At 39.6% G+C, this 19,894-nt stretch overlaps 1 protein-coding gene across 2 annotated transcripts in view; it reads right to left on the bottom strand.

The window, feature by feature from the left end:
- LOC120746099 (serine/threonine kinase 11 interacting protein) overlaps positions 1-19,894 on the bottom strand; it is a 37,332-nt gene that overhangs the window by 9,241 nt on the left and 8,197 nt on the right. Inside the window, exons 14-22 of one of the 2 annotated variants that reach the window (XM_040051377.1) lie at positions 19,276-19,782; positions 18,905-19,122; positions 18,691-18,801; positions 17,093-17,333; positions 14,249-14,406; positions 13,900-14,152; positions 10,165-10,274; positions 9,135-9,232; positions 6,362-6,540 (exon numbers count right to left, since the gene is read on the bottom strand). In XM_040051377.1, the coding sequence (XP_039907311.1) occupies positions 6,362-6,540; positions 9,135-9,232; positions 10,165-10,274; positions 13,900-14,152; positions 14,249-14,406; positions 17,093-17,333; positions 18,691-18,801; positions 18,905-19,122; positions 19,276-19,782 (1,875 nt within the window). Of the gene's footprint in view, positions 1-6,361; positions 6,544-9,134; positions 9,233-10,164; positions 10,275-13,899; positions 14,153-14,248; positions 14,407-17,092; positions 17,334-18,690; positions 18,802-18,904; positions 19,123-19,275; positions 19,783-19,894 lie in introns of both variants that reach the window. The other variant, XM_040051376.1, reaches the window with a different exon arrangement.

Genomic DNA, 19,894 nt, shown 5'->3' on the forward strand with positions numbered 1-19,894 from the left:
GGCAAGAAAACAATTAGTAGTGGTCAAAGAATTACCCGTGAATATTCCCTCTCACCCAGGTTTTTACTAGAGTTGGCTTGCATGATTCACTGTTAATTATTTTATGCTGCATCTTGGTGAGCTCCCTCAGTTCATCCTACCTGAAACAAGCCATTTTAGCACTTCTCCCTTTAACTCTTTAGCCCCCGAAAGCCTCCTAAGAGTAACCCTTGAAGCTCTTTTATGAACAGTTGTTTCTGTCGTATTTCAGACCTCCTCATAGAACAGAATTACTGGGTGTGCCTGAGAAGATAGTGAGGGTGGTCTCTGCCTATGCAGCCATCCTTGGATAAGTCCACATGCTATTCCAACTGTCATCAAACCACATGTTTATTGATATATACTGAGGTGTTAAAACTTGTCATTAAGGGTACAGGGCCAGGTTGCCAAATATCATCTTTATGTGGGAAAGTTAAAACCTTTCAATAGTTCTGCATTTGTTCAGGTATTTGAATATGCAGAGCTTAGGCAGAGGGGTATGCAACCTACGCAAATGTGGTTATATGCGGTGTTCCAAAAAAACCCCCAAAGCATGTAGCTTAGTATCGATGATGCTGTGCATGGGTACATGCTTATTGGTTGGAAGGCAACAGGATGAAAAGAACGGATGAAAGGGAGTTCACCATGAATGGGAGAAGCATGAAAAAACACCAAAGATTACAAAAAAATTGCATGAGAAGCATCAAGAGTGGCCGCAGTCATTTAATTGTTTTTAGCATTCAGTTTCACTTCATTTCAAATGTAATTAAATAGAAACAAACCACAACAACAGTCACCTCAAGGTGCTTTATCTTGGGAAGTAAAGACCCTACAAAACAGAGAAAACCCCCAACAATCAGATGAACCTTGTGAGGAAGCACTTTGCGACAGTGCGAAGGAAAAACTCCTCTTTACCAGGAAGAAACCTACGGCAGAACCAGGGTCAGGGAGGGGCGGCCATTTGTGTGCTCCCTCTGTGACTGACCAACAAAAGTACAAACTGAGGTTTTTTCAGCATTCTGAATATGTAATCTGTTAAGATTTGGGTTTATATTTGTGGAAATTTTTAAGATGTCAATTTTCATTGTGGGATATGATGCATTAGGGTCATTTTAGGCGACATTTGCAAAATAATTCCAGAGGTGGAAGAGCTCTAGTATTCCAAAAGAAACCACAGAATTTCTGAGATGAAACTTCCACATATAAAGCGTGTCACTCAGTGTCCATCGATGTATCGCAGAGTTCATCATTAATGGACAATTCAGGCCCCAGTTGCCTAGATAATCCTCTAATTTATTGATAGGTCAATATTGACAGTATCCTTTGTTCGCACTGGTAGTTGCTTCATTTGGTTATCTTAAGTTTCAGGAGGTGTATTTGTCATTTGTCTGACATGTTCCATTTAGCACATTAAGAAATATCCAACCACCAAAAATTCAAAAATGGTTCCAATACTCAAAAAATGTAATGAAGGTTGAATGAAGATTAAGAGTCTGAAACCTCAACCTTCCCAATCAAAGATCTATTAGTTCACCACTGAAAATTACTTAAAATTTCTTAGATTCCTTCTGAACATGACATGTGACCATTTCAGCAGTTTACAGCTGGCTGGTTTGCAGCTTGTTGAATCAGCTGAGAGGGTAGCACTCCTCTGTTCTCACTTTCCTGAGGCATTTTAGATGAAGTTGACAGATTTGGGGGTTTAGGAACATTTAACAGGAGAAAGCAATCAGGTGAAAGGATACAAATATTACTTCTAAACTTGTAAACGTGTACCATCCTAGAAATGTCACACCCAAACTTTCATGGAAAGAAGTCTAAAGACAAAAGTGGAACCCAAGCCGAAACTTCTTCTGGTAACTGTCATAAGGTGCAGGTGTTAAATATCAGCACCATTGAATCAGTGGTTGAGAAAATGCTGGGAACACAATCTGTCGGGTCACGCCAACAGTTGTGAATTGTGGCGTATCATTGAGTGTGACTACAACAAAGGGAAGAAATGATAACTGGGGTCAAGTTTGAATAGATGAGATTTCAAAGATTTAAAGAGACACTGAGGGGGAGACGGAAAGAAAGAGGACAAGGCTCAGTTACAGCTGAAGGAACATAAAATGAGGGCAAAACATGCTTTCCTTTATTAAAAATGTGAAAATCAGAAAAAAAAGTCTTATCTAATTTTCACCTATGTTACAAAATGACACCGGATCCCCAAAAGTTCATCTACAGTTTGGTTCCTTAATTTCAACAAAAACATTGTTGACATTTAATAAAATGATTCTAAAAATATACACCAGCTTCTAAAAGGTGTGTATCAATCTATAATGTTTGATGTAATGAAATGTCATTCATACTGACATTTCAGTAAGCATGAAGAAAGATTTAGGGTTCAGAAACCAGTCGTGACATTGGCCACACACACAGTTTTTACATTCCTGATAAATTTCAAAGTTAAACAATCATTTTGAACTAATCAGTGCTTATAAACACATAATTCACCTCTCAGGATTAAGTGCCACAAAATTAGATCAGCATTTTATTTTGTGTTCTCATATATTTGTAACCACTACCTTTTTTTTAATCCAAAAGGTAGTGGTTACCACTTTGCACGAGAACCCATTTTCATTTCTTAAAAAAAAATAAAAAATAAATAAGAAAAGAAAAATCATATTTTGTCATTAAATCTAATTGTTGAATTGTTTAAAATCTTGTGGTTTATCAAACTCCGTTGCCTTTGGATAAAAAAGGTAAGGTTCTTGCCCCGCTTTGTGTCACGTGTCTGATGTTTTTCAAGACTGTGCATAGTTTTATTCATATTCATTTATTTTAATAATTTCCTTAAAAAAAAGTTTCAAAATATTTTGGACAAAACTGACAGATGGCTCAGTTGCTTTCACGAAAATCTGCACTGGCCCCGGGTCAAAGTTTCCCCACACTCCTGGCAGTGTTTAGCATGTCTGAGGGGAAGCAGTGAGCGTTAAGACTAACAACGAGATTAAATAACGTGTTAACGTGGACAGTTTAGCAAGGTGCCATCCAAGACCGCAATCAGGAGTAAGTAAAGGTGACAAGCAGAGCGTGTTAAGAACCAAATCTGAAACAAACAGACTTTCACTAGAGCTCTGCTCTGTGTCAATATTGCTGTGTGGCTGCTTCCAACAACAACACCCCTGATCATTTTCACATGATATCAAATACCAAACCACCGTCTGATACGTTCGACACTCGGGACAGGAAATGGGTAAAGATTTGATTTTCTAATTCCAGTTTCCAAAGCAACATCTCTCTCTGTTGATACCGACAACTCGCACCAAATCTTCTACAACACGGTTTGATTGCAACAGTGAACATTAATAGAGTCCTTCAAGCGTGAGAAAAGACCTGGCAGACCCCCCCCCCCAAAAAACACTGGGCCGTAGATTCCAGAGGTCTTGTGTTATCTCTCCTGTTTCAATAAAGCTGTGTCAGACTAGGTTGGAGAAAGAAGCTCTAAGCTCCAGAAAACTGTCCCTGTTATAACCACATCCTTCCTCTGTCTTCCAGGCAGCGAGTCCATCGTCATTCCAGTTGTGGTTTCGAAAAAACTTTGTCCACATGAAAGGAGCCAGCTTGGACAACAGTCAGACTTTGTTATGGTTAAGCTTTTCCGTATTTCTCCTGACAAAATATTGCAACAGCTGTTTTCGGGGTTAATTTGGCAGTGGCATCAGAGAGTTTGTCATATTAGCCACTTTGTTTTCAGGACAGAAATAAGTACAGCCTTCGTATAATTCACATGTAGGTGTCTAAAGCAATGAGAAACATCGGGATTCATTTGTCTTTTGAGCACCTGGAAGGATACAAAAAGATCTTATTTGTGGGTTGTTGTTTTTTTTTTCTCTACTCCGTCTGCTTTGTTTTGGAGACATTCTGGTCTTGCTGAAAGCAATCTGGAATTATTTTCACCCACAAAGAATACAACGCAGTAAATGAGCGGTTTATGGACTTAAAAAGAAAATGCTGTTAGTGGAGAGACAAAACTTCAAGGAAGAGGGAGAAGAAAGAAGCAAGTGGGATGCCTAAAATGTTCCTTGATCCTGGTCAGTGAGAGGATCAAATAAGTTCATAAATACTCTCATATATGTGAGTGAGGCTCGAATTTAGCTTTGGAAACATTCGTCAGACAAACATATTTAGATAATGAACTGCCTTTTTGTTTCAGTACATTACATTGAAATGTTTCTTCTGTTTTTTTGTTGTTGTATTTTTTACTGAAAGATGAAACCAGAGTGAAAATTGAAGATAAATTATTTTAATATAATGACCAACCACTAAACAATGCGACTCTTACAAAAGCGCGTTGGTAAATGAAACCAAATTGTGGTAGCGACTCTCAGCAGAAATTCAGGACTATTTTGGCTAAAATATATACCCACTACTGTGGCAGGAAGCCTTCAGAGAATTACTTGCAAAAGGGAAAATCTGCCCACTTTTGATAATTGGCAGTTGTTTCAGACCCTTTCTATAAGCGATGCGTGCAAAATGTCAATTTTTTTAAAGGTTTTTGCCTTTTTAAACATTCCTTTGAAAAGGAAAAATACAGCATTTATAAAAACAGATTACCCCTTCCTCTTAAAACAATATGTAAAAAGATTTGATATGATCTGAAATAATTACACTTGTAGCCTCAAAATTATGTTGCAATGTTTGAAGGATACAGTCCAATATAAGTAAATAAGTCAGCAAAACTCACTTCTCTCTGATGATAGCCTATACTGAGGTGACATCTTGAGGATATCATGGACTTTTCTGTCAGTAAATGCCAGTGTTTTTGCCCCTGTGAGCTGCTGTAGGCCTATGTTAGCTGCTGTTAGTGAAACTTTTTTTTTAAAAATTGGATCTAACATTATTGGACTTGGACACTTAGTGAATAAACTCGATACTCGACAGACACTCCAGCCTAACATTAGGCAGGCTAACAATGAGCATATTTATGCATGTTTATGTGTTAGAGCCCTGAATTCAGTTCAAGAAATGAGGCTTGAGGTAAGAAGGAAACGCGTGCCACATATTTGACCGGTTTCTAGCCACAGACATGCGGTAGATTACGTAGAACGGCGATGTCCATCTTGGCCACTATATTCAAGATGGTGGGACAGCTTTGCAGCTTCAACAAAGTAGCGCCTATAACCGTGTCAACCAGCTGGCAGCCAGTTGAGTTGTGCTCATTGACAAAGACTCATTCAGATTGTTCAAGTTCAAATAATTGGTGTGTTGTTTATAAATACAGACAGATTGCCAACATGTTGGCAATCTGTCTGTATTTATAAACAACACACCAATTATTTGAACTTGAACAATCTCTTTTAGAGTGATTGCAGTTAACAAAAGTGGTCGTCAGTGTTGAATACCCTCCAGCTCTGTGTAACCATTTAGTCACCACACGTGGTAATCGGTCACAGAATGTGAAAAAATTCAACACAATTAAAAGGCAGCCATCGGTTTTGTTTGTAGTTGTAAGGAGAATGCTGTCCTACTTTTACTTGTGACTGAGCCATTAGCTTGGTCTGAATTAGGAGGTAGCTTTGCCATGCTAACTGTATCCCGTCCCAGGTTGTTGTTCAGTTAAGACTTCTACGTGAACAGAAATCAAAACAAGTAAATAAACTGAGAAAGATCCTTAAAAAGTCCATATACAAAACACATCTCGTGCTTTTTTTTCCACATCCATCAGGCTTGATCTGTACAAACATCAGGGACCATCCCTCTCTGTGCTGTTTTAATTGAATTTAATTGTTCGCATGGGTTCAATATCAAAACGTTACATGTGCTAAAACTAAGCATCGATCCTATTCCACACATGCCAAAATGTTTTTCTGTTTTCTCCAAATGTTTAGGGGCTGGTAACTGTCAAATTGATTTTCCATATTTCTCCAGACATTCCAAAGCCCAGGAAGAAGTCCCTGTATAATAAAAGGTTTTCCTCTCAGCCTCTGGTCCTCTCAGGCAGACAAGTTGGTGTGGTGATGTGCTCAGTCTGTGGAAACCCAATACTGAGGAGGACGGGGTAGAAATTTGCGTCACAAAGCACACATATGGTATAGTATTACTTTGTGGCGGCGAGTGGGTCTGTGACAGGGAACATGCTGTTCAAATGTCTGCCTCAGGGACGTAACACAGCCCTCCAACTTTTAAAATTAGGTTAACTGTGTTGCATCTTCCCTCACTGTGCCCTGGGGTTAATCCTGAACCCAGTGTAACCAGTAAACACAGCGAGAACGGGACAGTCACATTGTCTTTCTGACTATATTAACAACATAAAAACTTCCATACAGTTTCCTTTTATTCTGTGGGGTTTCTTTTTTACCTGTTAAACGGCCAAAGAAGCGTTTGCACCGCACGCTGTCCCTCACGAGTAGCGTGTAGGCCACGCCCACATCTTCAAACTCCATGTGGATGCTCTGAGAGCCCAGCCCCACCTCCAGGTAGCTCAGCTCCATGATTGGGTAGCTGTCCCTTTTCTGCAGCCAATTGGTGAGCTGGCCTCTGCTGGGAGGAAACAACATGAGGCATCAGGAGGTAAAGAAAATGTCCTGCCTCGCTGACCTCGATTAAACAGTTTACGTGATGTCTGACACTTGTAATACGTTTGTAAAAGTCAGAGTTTTGTTAGTGCAAATCACATCAGTAATTTATGTAATGCCTCATTTTTCAGGGATTAGGACACCGGGTCAAATCCATATTAACAGTCTGGTTTCTGAGACAGTGCCAAGAACAAGAGAATTCAGCACCTGCAACGTGCAGTACATAGCAACTTTTGACGTCACCTTGGAAGAGCATCAGAGGAAAAGCTGATGTGTGAGGGAAGTCGACCTATTATGGCCAACAAATTTTTCACAGAGGGGAGAAAAACAGAAAAGAGCCCAGGGACTGCAGACGCTTTGAGATCAATGTGTTTTCAAGATGTGACCTAGAAACAGGTTATTCTGCTGGGCAGGTTGTGCAATATTAACCAGATCCTAATCAGAGGGTGTTGAGTTTTTCACCACCAACACAAGACATAATTGTTATCTGCCACGTGGTTGCATGGAAAAGTCAGCTTTGAGGACACTGCTTAAACTTGTCCTTAAGTGGCTTTGATTTAATCATCTTTTTATCTGTTTCGGTTTTATGGACGGCATACACCTGCTCTTGGGGAAAGTCTTCACACTTGATTCAACGTAAATCAATCACCGAGGCACTGGAGATACCACAAAGCTAGAAAAAGCGCTGAGATAGTTTTTGTCATTAAGGTCTACATAAAGTACTAAAATAAAACTGCAAAACTCATAGTATTGCCATCACAATTCAAACAAGATACAATAAATGTAAGAAAGCAAACAAATATGCATCATACAGTGTCTTGAAAATGTACTTGCCCCATCCTGATTTATTTTTTTTCTGCTTACCGAGCAAATTATAATATTAGACAACAATAATCCAAATAAGTACTAAATGCAGTTGGTAACTGACAGTTTCATTCATTAAAGGAAAAGAGTTATCCAAACCTACCTGGCTCTGTGTTAAAAGTAATTGCCTTGTATTGTAAAATCATGAATAAAGTGGGATTCACCACATTTTTAGAAAGCTGAGTTCAGTTTCACTCCCCAATCTCAGGTCCGATTACTGACAGACCTGTTGAATCAATAAATCACTTAAATAGAGCCTGTCTGTTAAGCGAAGTAGGTGAAATGATTTCAGAACCAACACGTGATGCCACAATCTAAAGAAAGAGCTGAGAAACAAAGTTACTGACATCTTTCAGTTTTTACAAAGCCATTTACAAGGCTTTGAGACTCCAGTGAGTGAGAACCATTATACACAAATGGAGAAAACTTGGAACAGGCGTGAACCGTACCAGGAGTCACCAACCCCCAACAGCACATCAACGACTCATCCAGGAGGTCACCAAAGAACCAGAACAACATCTAAAGAACTGCAGGCCTCACTTGTTAAGGTCAGAGTTCATGATTCAACAATAAGACAAATACTGGGTAAAATGGCATCCATGGGAGAGTTCAAGGAGAAAACCACTGCTGACCAAAAAGATCACAAGGACAACGTCTCACATTTACCAAAAACATCTTGATGATTCCCAAGACTTTTGGAAAATATCCTGTGGACTCATTAGACAAAAGCTGGACTTTGTGGAAGGTCTGAGTCCCGTTACATCTGACATAAAACTAACAGCATTTTGTAAAATGGACATCATAGCAACAGTCCAGTCAAACATGGTGGTGGTAGTGTGACGGTCTGGGGCTGCTTTGCTCAAGTAAGGAAAATCCTGAAAGAGGATGACTATCAGTTCAGTTCCTGAAGCACCTCTGAATGACTCAAAAATATTTTTTTTTTAAAAATCCCAAAATGAGGATTTTAGGGTGGCCTAATCAAAGTCTGGATTCAAATCCTGAACTTAAGATGCTTTGGCATTGACCTTAAACAGCATGTCCAATGTGGCTGAATTGAAACAATTCTGCAAAGAAGAGAGGGCCAAAATTCCTCCACAGTGACCTGCCAGTTATTGCAAACTCTTGATTCCCCCCCAAGTCTAAATAGCTTTTTTCCCTTAAATGAAATCATCATTTACAAAGTGCATTTTGTATTTACTCAAGTTATATTTATATTATATTAAAATTTGTTTATGATCTGACTCTACTGACCAATCATACTGAAGCAAGCTTCGGTTGCAGAAGGAAAGGTAAGACTACAGTTACTGAAATACAATCTTGAAATGATTGCCAATCATCTGATGATGATTTAATGTTTTGTTAGCCTTTTAAGATGCTTTTTGCATCAGAAGCAGAGTAGTTGATGGGTTCCAAGACGGCACTGACGGTCATTCATGTTTGCCTTCTCTGTAGTGTTGTTTTTTGTTTGAACAAAAACTTTGTGATTTATCTGGAGCTTTAGAAACTCTTGTCCCCAATTCTGTCACTACAGTTCGTCCCCTCTTCACCGCTACCAAACTAATCACTACTGGCTGAAGTGAAACACATGTGGGTAAAGGATGCTACAAAACTCCATTATGCTGGGAAACACAGAGATTTACTTGGGAAAGACTGGCTTAATCAGCTTTGTGTGAACAAAATTGCTCTACTTACTGCAAATCTGATGTCATTTCCAGGAAATAAATACGTTGATTTGAGACAACCAGCAGCGAGGGAACCTCCCCAGGTTCTCCAAATTTGACAGCTGACATCTGACAGTCCAGAGAAAAACAAGCAAACAGAAGGGGGTAAATGACAAAAAGCTGGAAAACACTGACCGTCTTAGCAGAAGAACAGAGAGGCTCTCCTGTGCTGATAAACTCTTTTACAACATTGTAATGAGCACCATAAAGTCAACAATAAACTATTAAACAACCACATTATCAGATGAAACCAAGCTCTGCAAGTTTTCTTGTATCATTTCCTCCAATATAACGCAAGAAGTAAGAGAACAAGTGAAAAATGGAGCAGCCCCTGTCACTGGGTAAATAAACATAACCAAGATGAATGGTGTGTGACTTCCTGTTTCCAGCTGCTTGGTCCTTTTTGCTCTTTGTACAAGTGTCTCATAGAGACAAGCAACAGCCTGGTGATTCGAAGAAGTCTCAAACAACATTTAATGACGACAGCAGTGCACAAGCTACACAAAGGAGCCAAAGAAGAGGAAGAAGAAAAAGAAGAAGAAGAGTGGGGCTACAATGGGATCCTGGGAGATTTACTGTCAGAGTTCATCTTGGCTGACTGAGATGAAACCGCAGATGAAGGGTAATAGGTCTTAAAGTTGTCACCAGCTATTAAGTTGGAATTTTTTTCACCCCACTGGGGAGATAATCTAAAGTTGTTTTTTTTTTCCTTTAAAACCACAGTCACAAAAGAAACAATAACACCGACATATAAAAACGCTGCACTGCCAAAATTGAGCGATCAGTCATAGGCTGCCATTGCCGGCAAACTTGTGCTTTAACACAGAGTCTGGAAACAATAGTGTTTCCTGAATTACACTAATGCCAGTAAAGATTTAAAGACCCTGAAAACATATTTTCTCAATCTTCTCTTTACTGTGAATTATGAAACCATACAATAATACATTTTTTTCTTTGGTTTTTAAGCTCTAAGCTTTGTCCCCTCTGTGAGGCTCACAAACCTTAAGGAAAGAATGAAGTTCTTCTTCTTCCTCAAAGACTTCTACATCCAGGAAAAGCTTGAGCCGATGGTCCACCACCTCATAATCCTCAGACAGAAGATCCAAATCATCTAAAAAATATATATGAGAAAAAAAAACTAAGTCATAATAAGTTACAAAGTAACTAAAATCAGCTCTGTATTTATGCTTTCAGATGATTCTACATTAATATCGTTATAGTGTAGCTTCCTGGAAACACTGGAAAGCCTTGCATACAGTATTTCTTGGTTTTTATGAAACCATATTCAGAGTTTACTGTAGCAGACTGCAGCGCTGGCCAACAGCCCTCATGCAGAAAGGCATTTAAGAGCAATAAATCCACCAAAGAACAGCAACAGAAGTTATTAGAACTGTGATGGATGGTTGTAGCTGATCAAAAACAACAGGGCACGGATCTGCAGAGACCAAAGCTGAGGCCTTTGATTTGAGAAGAGTGCAAACAGAGATCTGATTAAAACAGCCTTTGAACTTTCAGATAACTGCTTTTAAATGGGGAGAGGTGCATGCACACACAAGCATACGCACAGGTTGACGAGTCATTAGAGACCGGTTGAAGAGGTGCTCTGGAACAATGGATGCACTGTGTCGCTAAAAAAAACCCCAAACAAACCCCATATTCAATGTGCGTCAGTGTTTTGGGATGAGTTCTCCAGAACGAAACTGCCATTTCAGAAGGACAGATTGCAGTTGCAGAGCCATGTAATCTCACAATTGGAAAAAAACAGAGTAAAAAAGGGGAAAAAAGATACAGAAAGCTATCATTACGACTCGGCCTTCCCTCTCTGAGGCTTTCATTCCTCTCCCATCACTTCCAGCAATGACTCCAATCTGTCTTGTTGCACATTTACCATGTGGTTCATCTAAAAATGGCAGCCAGATGTGGGGGGGGGAGTCAGATGCTGTCACAGAGATACAGAGCAGCTCAGAGGATTTTTGTGCCACACAATATTCATAAATATTTCTCAGTCTGCGCTCACTTTCAATTAAGACTTAAATCTGTCTTTAGGAAAGGCAGTAAAGCCGATGTAAACAGTTTAAACCACATGCCACTGCTGATGTGTTTTACAATGACCACGCGAAGTGCAGAATTTGAGTTTGAAGCAATAAAACTCCACTTATATTTTACTGCTGTTTGGCTTGTCCTTCAATAAACAGTGCTGCCAACAAAGTTATTTTAGATGTAAAAATGTATGTATGTGTATGTTGGGTATGCATGTCAGGATTTTCACTTGGGTGCGGTTAAAAGGTGCATGTTTAGCTGTATTGTTTTTAAAACTATACTACAGGCTAACAGCCGAAAGGTTTAAAGCATGACTCGAAAGAGTTCAACCACTACTCTTTATGACAAGCGCTCGCTTATCCATCCAAAGATGTGCACTGTGCCTGCAGTTAACTGATAAGAAGAGTTGACATTTGAGGTGAAGTGATGCTTTTATTACTAAGCTCTTCATTTCTCTTTTACGACAACAGAGTGTTGGAATAGTGACTATAAAATGCTCTACAAGCCTAAGATACAGTGCTGTGAAAAAGCATTTGCCCCCTTTTTGATTTCTTAGTTTTTTGCATGTGACGCTTACATGTTTCAGATCAAATAAATTCTAAGTTTAAGGTTTTTTTATTTACTTGGGTAATCTTTGTCAAGAATTAAAACTTGTTTAATGATCGGAAACATGACAAATATCCAAAAAATTGCTAAATAAGGAAGGGGACAAATACTTTTTCGTAGCAGTGTATACAAAAGCCAGAGTGTAACATCTGCTGTGCATTGTGCCCGCTGCCACAACAAAAGAAAAACGAAAAGAAAAAAGAGAATAAGGAAACAGTTCAGTCGAGGGTACAACAGTTATTCTGTCTTCCTGCCTTTTGTCACTGCAGAGTTGCTCCAAAAAGTAAACGGTAAACGTCCTGTATTTGTATAGCGCTTTCCCTATGGACCCCAAAGCGCTTTACACTACATTCAGTCATCCACCCACTCACACACACATTCACACACTGGTGATGGCAAGCTACATTGTAGCCACAGCTCTGTCAGCGCACTGACAGAGGCGAGGCTGCCGGACACTGGCGCCACCAGGCCCTCTGACCACCACCAGTAGGTAACGGGTGAAGTGTCTTGCCCAAGGACACAACGACCGAGACTGTCGGAGCCGGGGCTCGAACTGGCAACCTACCGATTACAAGACGAACTCTAGAGCCACGATCGCCCTTTATCGTAATAAAGGTAACAAGCTAACAGCTAGACAAAAGAAACAACAGCATGCTCAATTCAAAATGATTAAACAGTCTAATGGGTGCTAAACCACATAAATCCAAAGTATTAATAAGAACTTCGGCATTCACATTTACAAATATTATAAGAGGAAAGATTGTAAGAGGAAACGGAGAAGCCTTTTAGCCTGTGGCCACCCTCAGCCTTTCCACATTTGGGTGTGACTCTCAATAAACCACCACCTGGTCGTAGTCCATGGCCAGGTGATAGCAAACATTAAAATATTAGTAAGTACAAAGTTAATGAAGTTGTTCATCCACAAACAGAGACTGTCTATAAAGCCCCCCCCCGACATAAATAACAGACATTTATAAAATCCTAAATCACATGAGTTTGTGATACAATAAAGAAATAAAGAATACATCTTAAAGTCCATGAATATCTTTAAAAAACAACATACGTGAATTCATTATATATACATTTTATGACTACAGTTTTATCTATGCACCCAATGAACTAATCATAAAAACAACAACAACACCAATTGCTTATTTAATCTTCCAGGATACCCTGTTGACAGATAATTTATCCAATCAGCTTCGCTTTGGAGGTCTAGATGACTGTGAATGTCAGGCTATAGGGAACGTCTCGTTGTAGTATCTGATTATATCTAATTCTCAGCTCCTCTTACCTTCCCCACACAGCAAAATCCACAAGGCCACTTTAATTAGTGTGCCACATGTGTGGTCCTAAAGTGATTCTGTCACTCATTCTGTCTTTTTTTTTTTTTTTTTACCTGTATGTGGGTGTAATAAATGATTCCCTTTAATCATCCCATTACAGACCACACAGTTCAAATGGCCATTGTGAAGTACAGTACACACCGAAACCAGTAGTTAGGGTACTGTAATAAACAATAACATGTGAACATATACAAATGTCACAGTGTAACATGTATCCAAATATTGTGCCATGAGCCAAAGAAAACAAAAAACAAAGAGAAAACAAAGGCCTGAACATTTCATTTTATGCTTTAGTTATTTTTGTGTTTATATGATGTTTGAAAGTGAGGAGGAGGAAGGGAGGCTAAGACAGTTTGATCTGAAGAGAAAAACACATGAACTGGTTCCTAAATTTAAATCCATATGGTTACAAAAAATTAGTGTTGATGCAATCTGCTGAACCCTACTCAAGTGAAAACCTACTACTTACATGCAACTTTCATTAGTAGTCTGAATGTATATTATTGTTGTATTGAATTTATTTTATTTGTTCTAAATGTTTTGTTAAAATTCCTATTTTAAGACCTTAGTGGATTTCCATTTTGTGTATGTAGTTAAATGTCAGGTTAGTATTGTCTTTCTGTCACAGTAAGTCCTGTCCTGGGTTGAAATCTACTGGCTGAACAGCTCAAACGACATAGACACGGATTTAATGTATGAACCTGGACCCTCATTACTTGCATTGTCTTCAAAGGGCAGACTCACCATTAGGGGTGGACCTTTCTGCAGGCTGTGCTTGCACTTGAGGTGGTGTAGCACCAGTAGTGGTGTAGTGGTAGCTGCCTGCTAGGTCCTCTCTACTTTGGCACACTGAGTTGCAGGAAAGGCGACTGGTCTGACTTGGACTATCTCCAATGAAGAAAGAGCTTCCTTGGGCAGTGACAAACATGGACTCTTCTGCTGCGGTAACAGCTTCTGGGATGGGACTGCTGCTGCTACTAGCATCTGTGTAATCATCCTGATGTAGAACAAAGAAAACATTAACAATTCTGAAAATCAATTACCGCAGGAGACATGGCAAAAGACAGTGAATAATTTAACATATGGGAAATACCTTATTAGCATTTTGCATGCTCACAGTTATGTCCCGATGGTCATCGTCACTGTCGGTCCTGAATGAACGCTGGATGGGTGTACTGCTGTAGGGAGACGTTTGAACAGCCACTTGGACAACATGGTCACTGCCACATTCTGGACAAATCTGACTTTTTCCTGTAAATACACACAAAAAGTATATAGTAAAGGAGACCTGTAAGGTTTTTCCTTATTTTATGTCATAAAAACACTATTACAATGATGCAATCTCATATTAAACGTTGCTAAAAAATATTCAAATAATGAGGTCAGTATATCTGGATCATGAGAAACTGGGACTGTTGCAGATAGCTGCACATCTTTATAAGATTAATGGTGTGGGCCTCCAAAACAGGCCACACCTATTCTTACATTTCTTGGTGTACCCCTCCACAATAGGCTGCACTTCTTTTAAAGATTACTGGTGAGGCCCTCCACAACAGGCTGTACCTCTATATAAGCTTATTGGTGAGGCTCTCCAAAACAGGCTAAAGAAGCCCCGGCAACCTGCTGTTCAAGCCTTCTGTTTGCGAGGGGCAGCAAATTTGAGAAAAAGAGTAGGCTTAATGGGAGGGTGGCCTTGAAGAGAAAGGAACTAAAAGGCCTTTCTTCATTCAGTAGATGAATGGAGTAGCTACACCAAGACGCGGTAAAAGATACGACTTTTCTAACCTGTGACTCATGCAGAGCCTCTCTTGTAATATCCAAGAGATAGAAATAGGTCCAGTTTAACAAAGTTACTGTAACAACTGTATAGAAATCAAGATGTATTGTTTTTTAATCAAGATATGTTGTTACATATTTTTCATGTCAAGATACAAAAAGACAAGCATTGTATAATAAACCTGTTTGAACTTAGGTTTTGTACTCAAGAATAACAGGATGTTTAAAAAAATCTGAAAACAACAGAGGAGAGTGACAGAAAACATACATGGATATGTTTCAGGTCAGAGGAGATTCTATTTTATCTACAAGGAGTGTATTCTGTAACCCACAGGCAAACAACTGTCTACGTTCAGACACGTGCAACGTGAAAAAATCTTTTGTTGCCCAAAATGTCAGCAGAACCACAGACTAAGCACACTAACAAAAGGTGTATGGTTCCAAAAGACTCTCCAAACATTTGTTGAACACAGTCTGTACAAGCCCGTGCAGGTCTTAATGTCAGGTTTGGTTGGATTGCAGGTAGGAGGCTGCTGGAATGATGACTATTATCTGCATCCTGCTAAAGTGGGAACTCTTGGCTATGGAATCCACAAGATAACGTGTTTGACGCTTCGAGAGAGGCTGTCTAAAACTAACATTTTGTCTTGTGAAATCATGTAGCTCTACCAGTGGGAAACTGATAGTTGGCAAGTACTCTGAAATCAAATGAATTTGGTACTTGCAATGTGTGACCTTGTGTCATTTCTGCTTTGGTTTTTATGGTAGCACAAAACCTGCAGACCCACATATATTAATCATTAAAAAAAATCTGCCTCTTACTATCATAGCATTATTCATTATTTTACTGCATTATTCACCATTTTTATCTTGTTTATCAAGATAAAAATGGTGGACATTTTTGGCTTAGTTTCCTCCTGACTCACAGACCTTCTGTTTGCAGGGTATAGAAATTTATATGAAAGTTGGCTTAAAGCAGTGATTCTGAGACATTTTGGCCATCCCCTAGATCAGAGTCCAAAAAATAAAGCTTCACACCCACCACCGGATTATTGAATTATTATCATTTATTTATGTTTAAACTGCTCATTTTAGTTTAAACTGCCCTTTATTATATCTTTTTATTGGCTATTATGACCAAAATGGCATCTTTTTGTTCACAGTGCTTTGTGCCTGTGAAAATAAGTAAACCTATAATTTACTCACCACCCATTTTCATTAATAATAAAGAACCAGCCCAGCTGAACTTTAATAACCTGAGGTTAGCAAGACAGCAGCAGCAAACTCTTCACCGTTTATTTTTATCATTCAATTTATTGTGTATTTTGACCCTGGTCTTCCACCGACGACGTGCTGTAGCTATGTATCCCACCACTATTGCTTGACCCACAGTTTGAAAAGCACTGGCTAAAAAAAGAAAGCTTAGGGCTCAAAGAGAACTAAGGGTTATTTTGTTAATCATGCAAAGCTACTCTAGGAGAGTCCAAGAAAAAACATACAGAGCTGGAAATGAGCACAAGATTGTTTTACCTCTTTATAGACCTGTCTGTGCTTTTTTTGGAACGATTTATTTCTCTGTGCAAGACATTTAATCTCTCTTTGTATACAAAAGGTGCTTTATAAATAAAATCTCCTCATCTAGAAACATCTAGTACTTGGCTATTTAAGGATAGTTTAGTTCGTGAGAGTGACCATGATTCATCAGGGATGACTCAGTTTCATGGATGAATCAGAATGAGTGTTGTAGTGTGCATGTCTGTGCGTGTGTGTGTGTGGGCTCCTCTCACATGTGACGATGACAGATTCAGCTATAAACTAAAGCCAGATATCACCTTGCTTTGGCAGTTTTCTATTTTTTTTTGTTGTATTTTTTAACAAAAGATTTGTGCCTTAAGTGCATTTTTCCCCATTTCAAAACAGCTCCAAACATCTGGCTAGTGCAAACAGATCAAAAGGTTTTTCTTAAACTCTTCTTGCTGTTTGTACGTTTTTTCCTCTGCACATTTTAACTTTATGGATGCCAATTTAAAGAGAAAACATGCAAAAATACTTAAAGAAAGAATAATATTGATTTTATCTGATTTTATCACGTTACTGAGTGCCTCTTCCTGTGTCTGTTTATCAACTGTTGACGATGAACGCTGCAGGAACTCACTCTCACCTTTGCTGGCCCACTGTGCCTCTATCAGCTCCTCCCCATCCTGTTCCTGCACACTTTCTGATAGCATCACAGCTCCTCTCCTCTTCGTTGTTCGTTCACTGGCTTCCTCTTCATCGTCCCCTCCCTGAAGAATGAATTCTGACCTGCAGCGAAGGCACTGCAGGCGAATGCAGCTGTGACAGAGCTCAGAAACCTGGCGTTGGTTTTCCTCCACCACATTAGACAGTATGTCAGTCAGAGCCTGGTCAGCAAAAAAAAAAAATGTTTGTTAACAAGCAGGAAAACCAAGACATTTCTGCTCACTAAACAGTTCTGCAGGAGTCAAAGGTGGTAATAATACATTTTTTACAGCAGTTCAGAGATATACAAGCATTCTCCACACATTCCAGACAATATTAACTTTTTCCTGTAACTACACAAAAAAATTATATAGAAAATTAAAGGGCACCTATAATGCTTTGTGTTATTTTATGTCACAGATATACTGTTACAATAGAGGATTCTCATATCAAACGTGGGCAGGCAATTTTCCCACGAGGCCACATGAGAAACTGGGACTGTCATGGAGAGCTACATCTTAAGTTTGTGTGGTGCTCCACAACAGGCTGCACCTTATTATTAGACAATATGTCAGTCAGAACCTGATCGGCAAAATAAATAATAAGAAATAATTCTGGAGGAGAGAAAGGTGGCAATAATGCATTTCTGCCTGCAGCCCATGAGATATACAAGCATTCTCTTTGCTTTTCTCTCTGACAGGCGACTGCAAGCTAAAAACTGAAGTATTTATATAAAATGTCTTAACACATAGGCGTCAAACTCTGGCCCCAGCCTAATTACATTTGACCCGCGAAGCCACACCAAATTGCTATTAGAGCTGGCCTACTGGTATTATACAGCTAATATATATATTGTTTAGTATTAAGCTTTGCTTGTTCCATATTCAGTTTTTCAGCAAAACGTGTTTGAGTCCATAAGAAAAGATTCATTCTTAAATCTGGAGGAATAAATATATTTCAATAAATATTAACGTTAGCCCGCGACTTTGTTCCAGTTTTGAACTTTGGCCCACTGTGTATTTGAGTTTGACACCCCTGTCTTAACAGGATAGGAGAACTCGAGAAAATATTAGAATGGGTTTCCATAAACTACTACATTTGACAAATTTCTGAAACTAGCAGTCATTCTTAGTTCTTTCCTTAAGTAGAACCTCAAGGTGCTCGTTTGGTTTTACACTTAATTCAGTTATGTGTGTATTTAAACATACATTACATATTAACTGAACAGCTTTCTGCTTTTAACATTTCATCTGACACAGGTTTTAGATTGTACTGCTGTTGACTGTCGTCAGGTACACAAAGGTAACATGGACTGAGCAGAGGACAGCCTGTGAACATGCTCAGACAACTGCAGCATGTCCAAGAAGTCAGTGGGTGGGTGTTCTTATTTACGTACATTGCTTCATTGTACGCACCTTGCACGTCATCCGCATTGATGTGTGGGAAAATTGTTTGCTCCATCTGACAGCACAAACAACCACTCCTGGCAACAGAAGTTTGTGTGCATGAATTTAAATGTGTGAGAGTTTTTCAGCTAACCTGCAGTGCTTGCTGAGGGTCATCATCTAACAGGACGTAGCGTCTCCTCCGTTTGTCCTTGCTGATGTAGTCAAAGTAAAGTTCTACAGCTGGAAACTGATTTTCTAAATCCTGAAAGATAGTCAAAGTCATTTATCAAGTTGATAAAAACATTATATTTTCCTTTATAGACGTAAAGATGTTAGAGATGAAGATGAAGAATCTCCTTTCATACCCCTCGGGTCCACGCAGCCTCAGTTGTTTCCACCTTAGCCAGGCTATCCAGCTCCAGACGGCATCTCTCCTGGCCACACTGCATGTCCATCTCAAGCACTAAGCCCTTTTTGATGCACAAGAACACCTCCCTTCTTCCCTTCCTCTGCCCCTGACCTTCACCAAGTCCCTCCTCTTTGTCAGATAAGACACCAACAAGCAGAGGGTGACAAAGGTCCACTAAGAGAAAAGAAAAGTAGTAGTCAGAGAAAGCAGATCATAACTGGAGGAGTTTTGTGCTGATTATCCTTCAGAATAACTGCATTATGTTAAGTCGAGCACATATTGAGTTAGATACTGTTTAAAATGTTTCTCAATTTTCAACCTCCCTACCTCCTAAATCCTCTTCTTCTTCATGATTGGTCTCCCCACTCGCTGCTCTAGCAGACCTGTGGCTCTCTGGACTTGGCTGAGGTGAACTCACTACTCCCTGGCTCATCACCAGTCCATCTACCATGCTGTTATCCAAGGTGGACTCTGTCAGCTGAGGGGTCTGACCACCTTGCAAGGTGGACTCCATTTCCAGGTCTGCATCCACGTCAGAGGCCTCATTTCTGGGTTCGGAGGAAAGAATAGGTGGTGGGAGGACTTCCGGGACCTTGTGGGAAGACGGCGGCAATGGCTGCTGCTGTGGGATCGATGTAGTGGTAGTAGCGATGGTGGTGGTGGTGAGGCCGTTGGAGAGGGTTTGAGAGCAGGAGGTTTGCTGGTTAACAGTGGTGGTGAGCATTAAGGGTGAAGCTCCATCTAGATGGTGTTCATATCTTAGCCAGTCTTCTCCGAGTTGTTCCCTGAAGCTGGACATGCGTTCAATCTCCTGCTGGTGCTGAAGGACGATGCCTAGAAGAGGAAAAAAAACAGCAAAAAAGAACAAAACAAAAAAACATTCATGCTCGTATCCACCTCTATACTTTTAGTCTTGGACTTTGCATGACTTTTCTTAGTTGAGCAT

The sequence above is a fragment of the Simochromis diagramma genome, unplaced genomic scaffold (genome assembly GCF_900408965.1).
Source record: "Simochromis diagramma unplaced genomic scaffold, fSimDia1.1 OVJJ01000107.1, whole genome shotgun sequence".
Lineage (NCBI taxonomy): Eukaryota > Metazoa > Chordata > Actinopteri > Cichliformes > Cichlidae > Simochromis > Simochromis diagramma.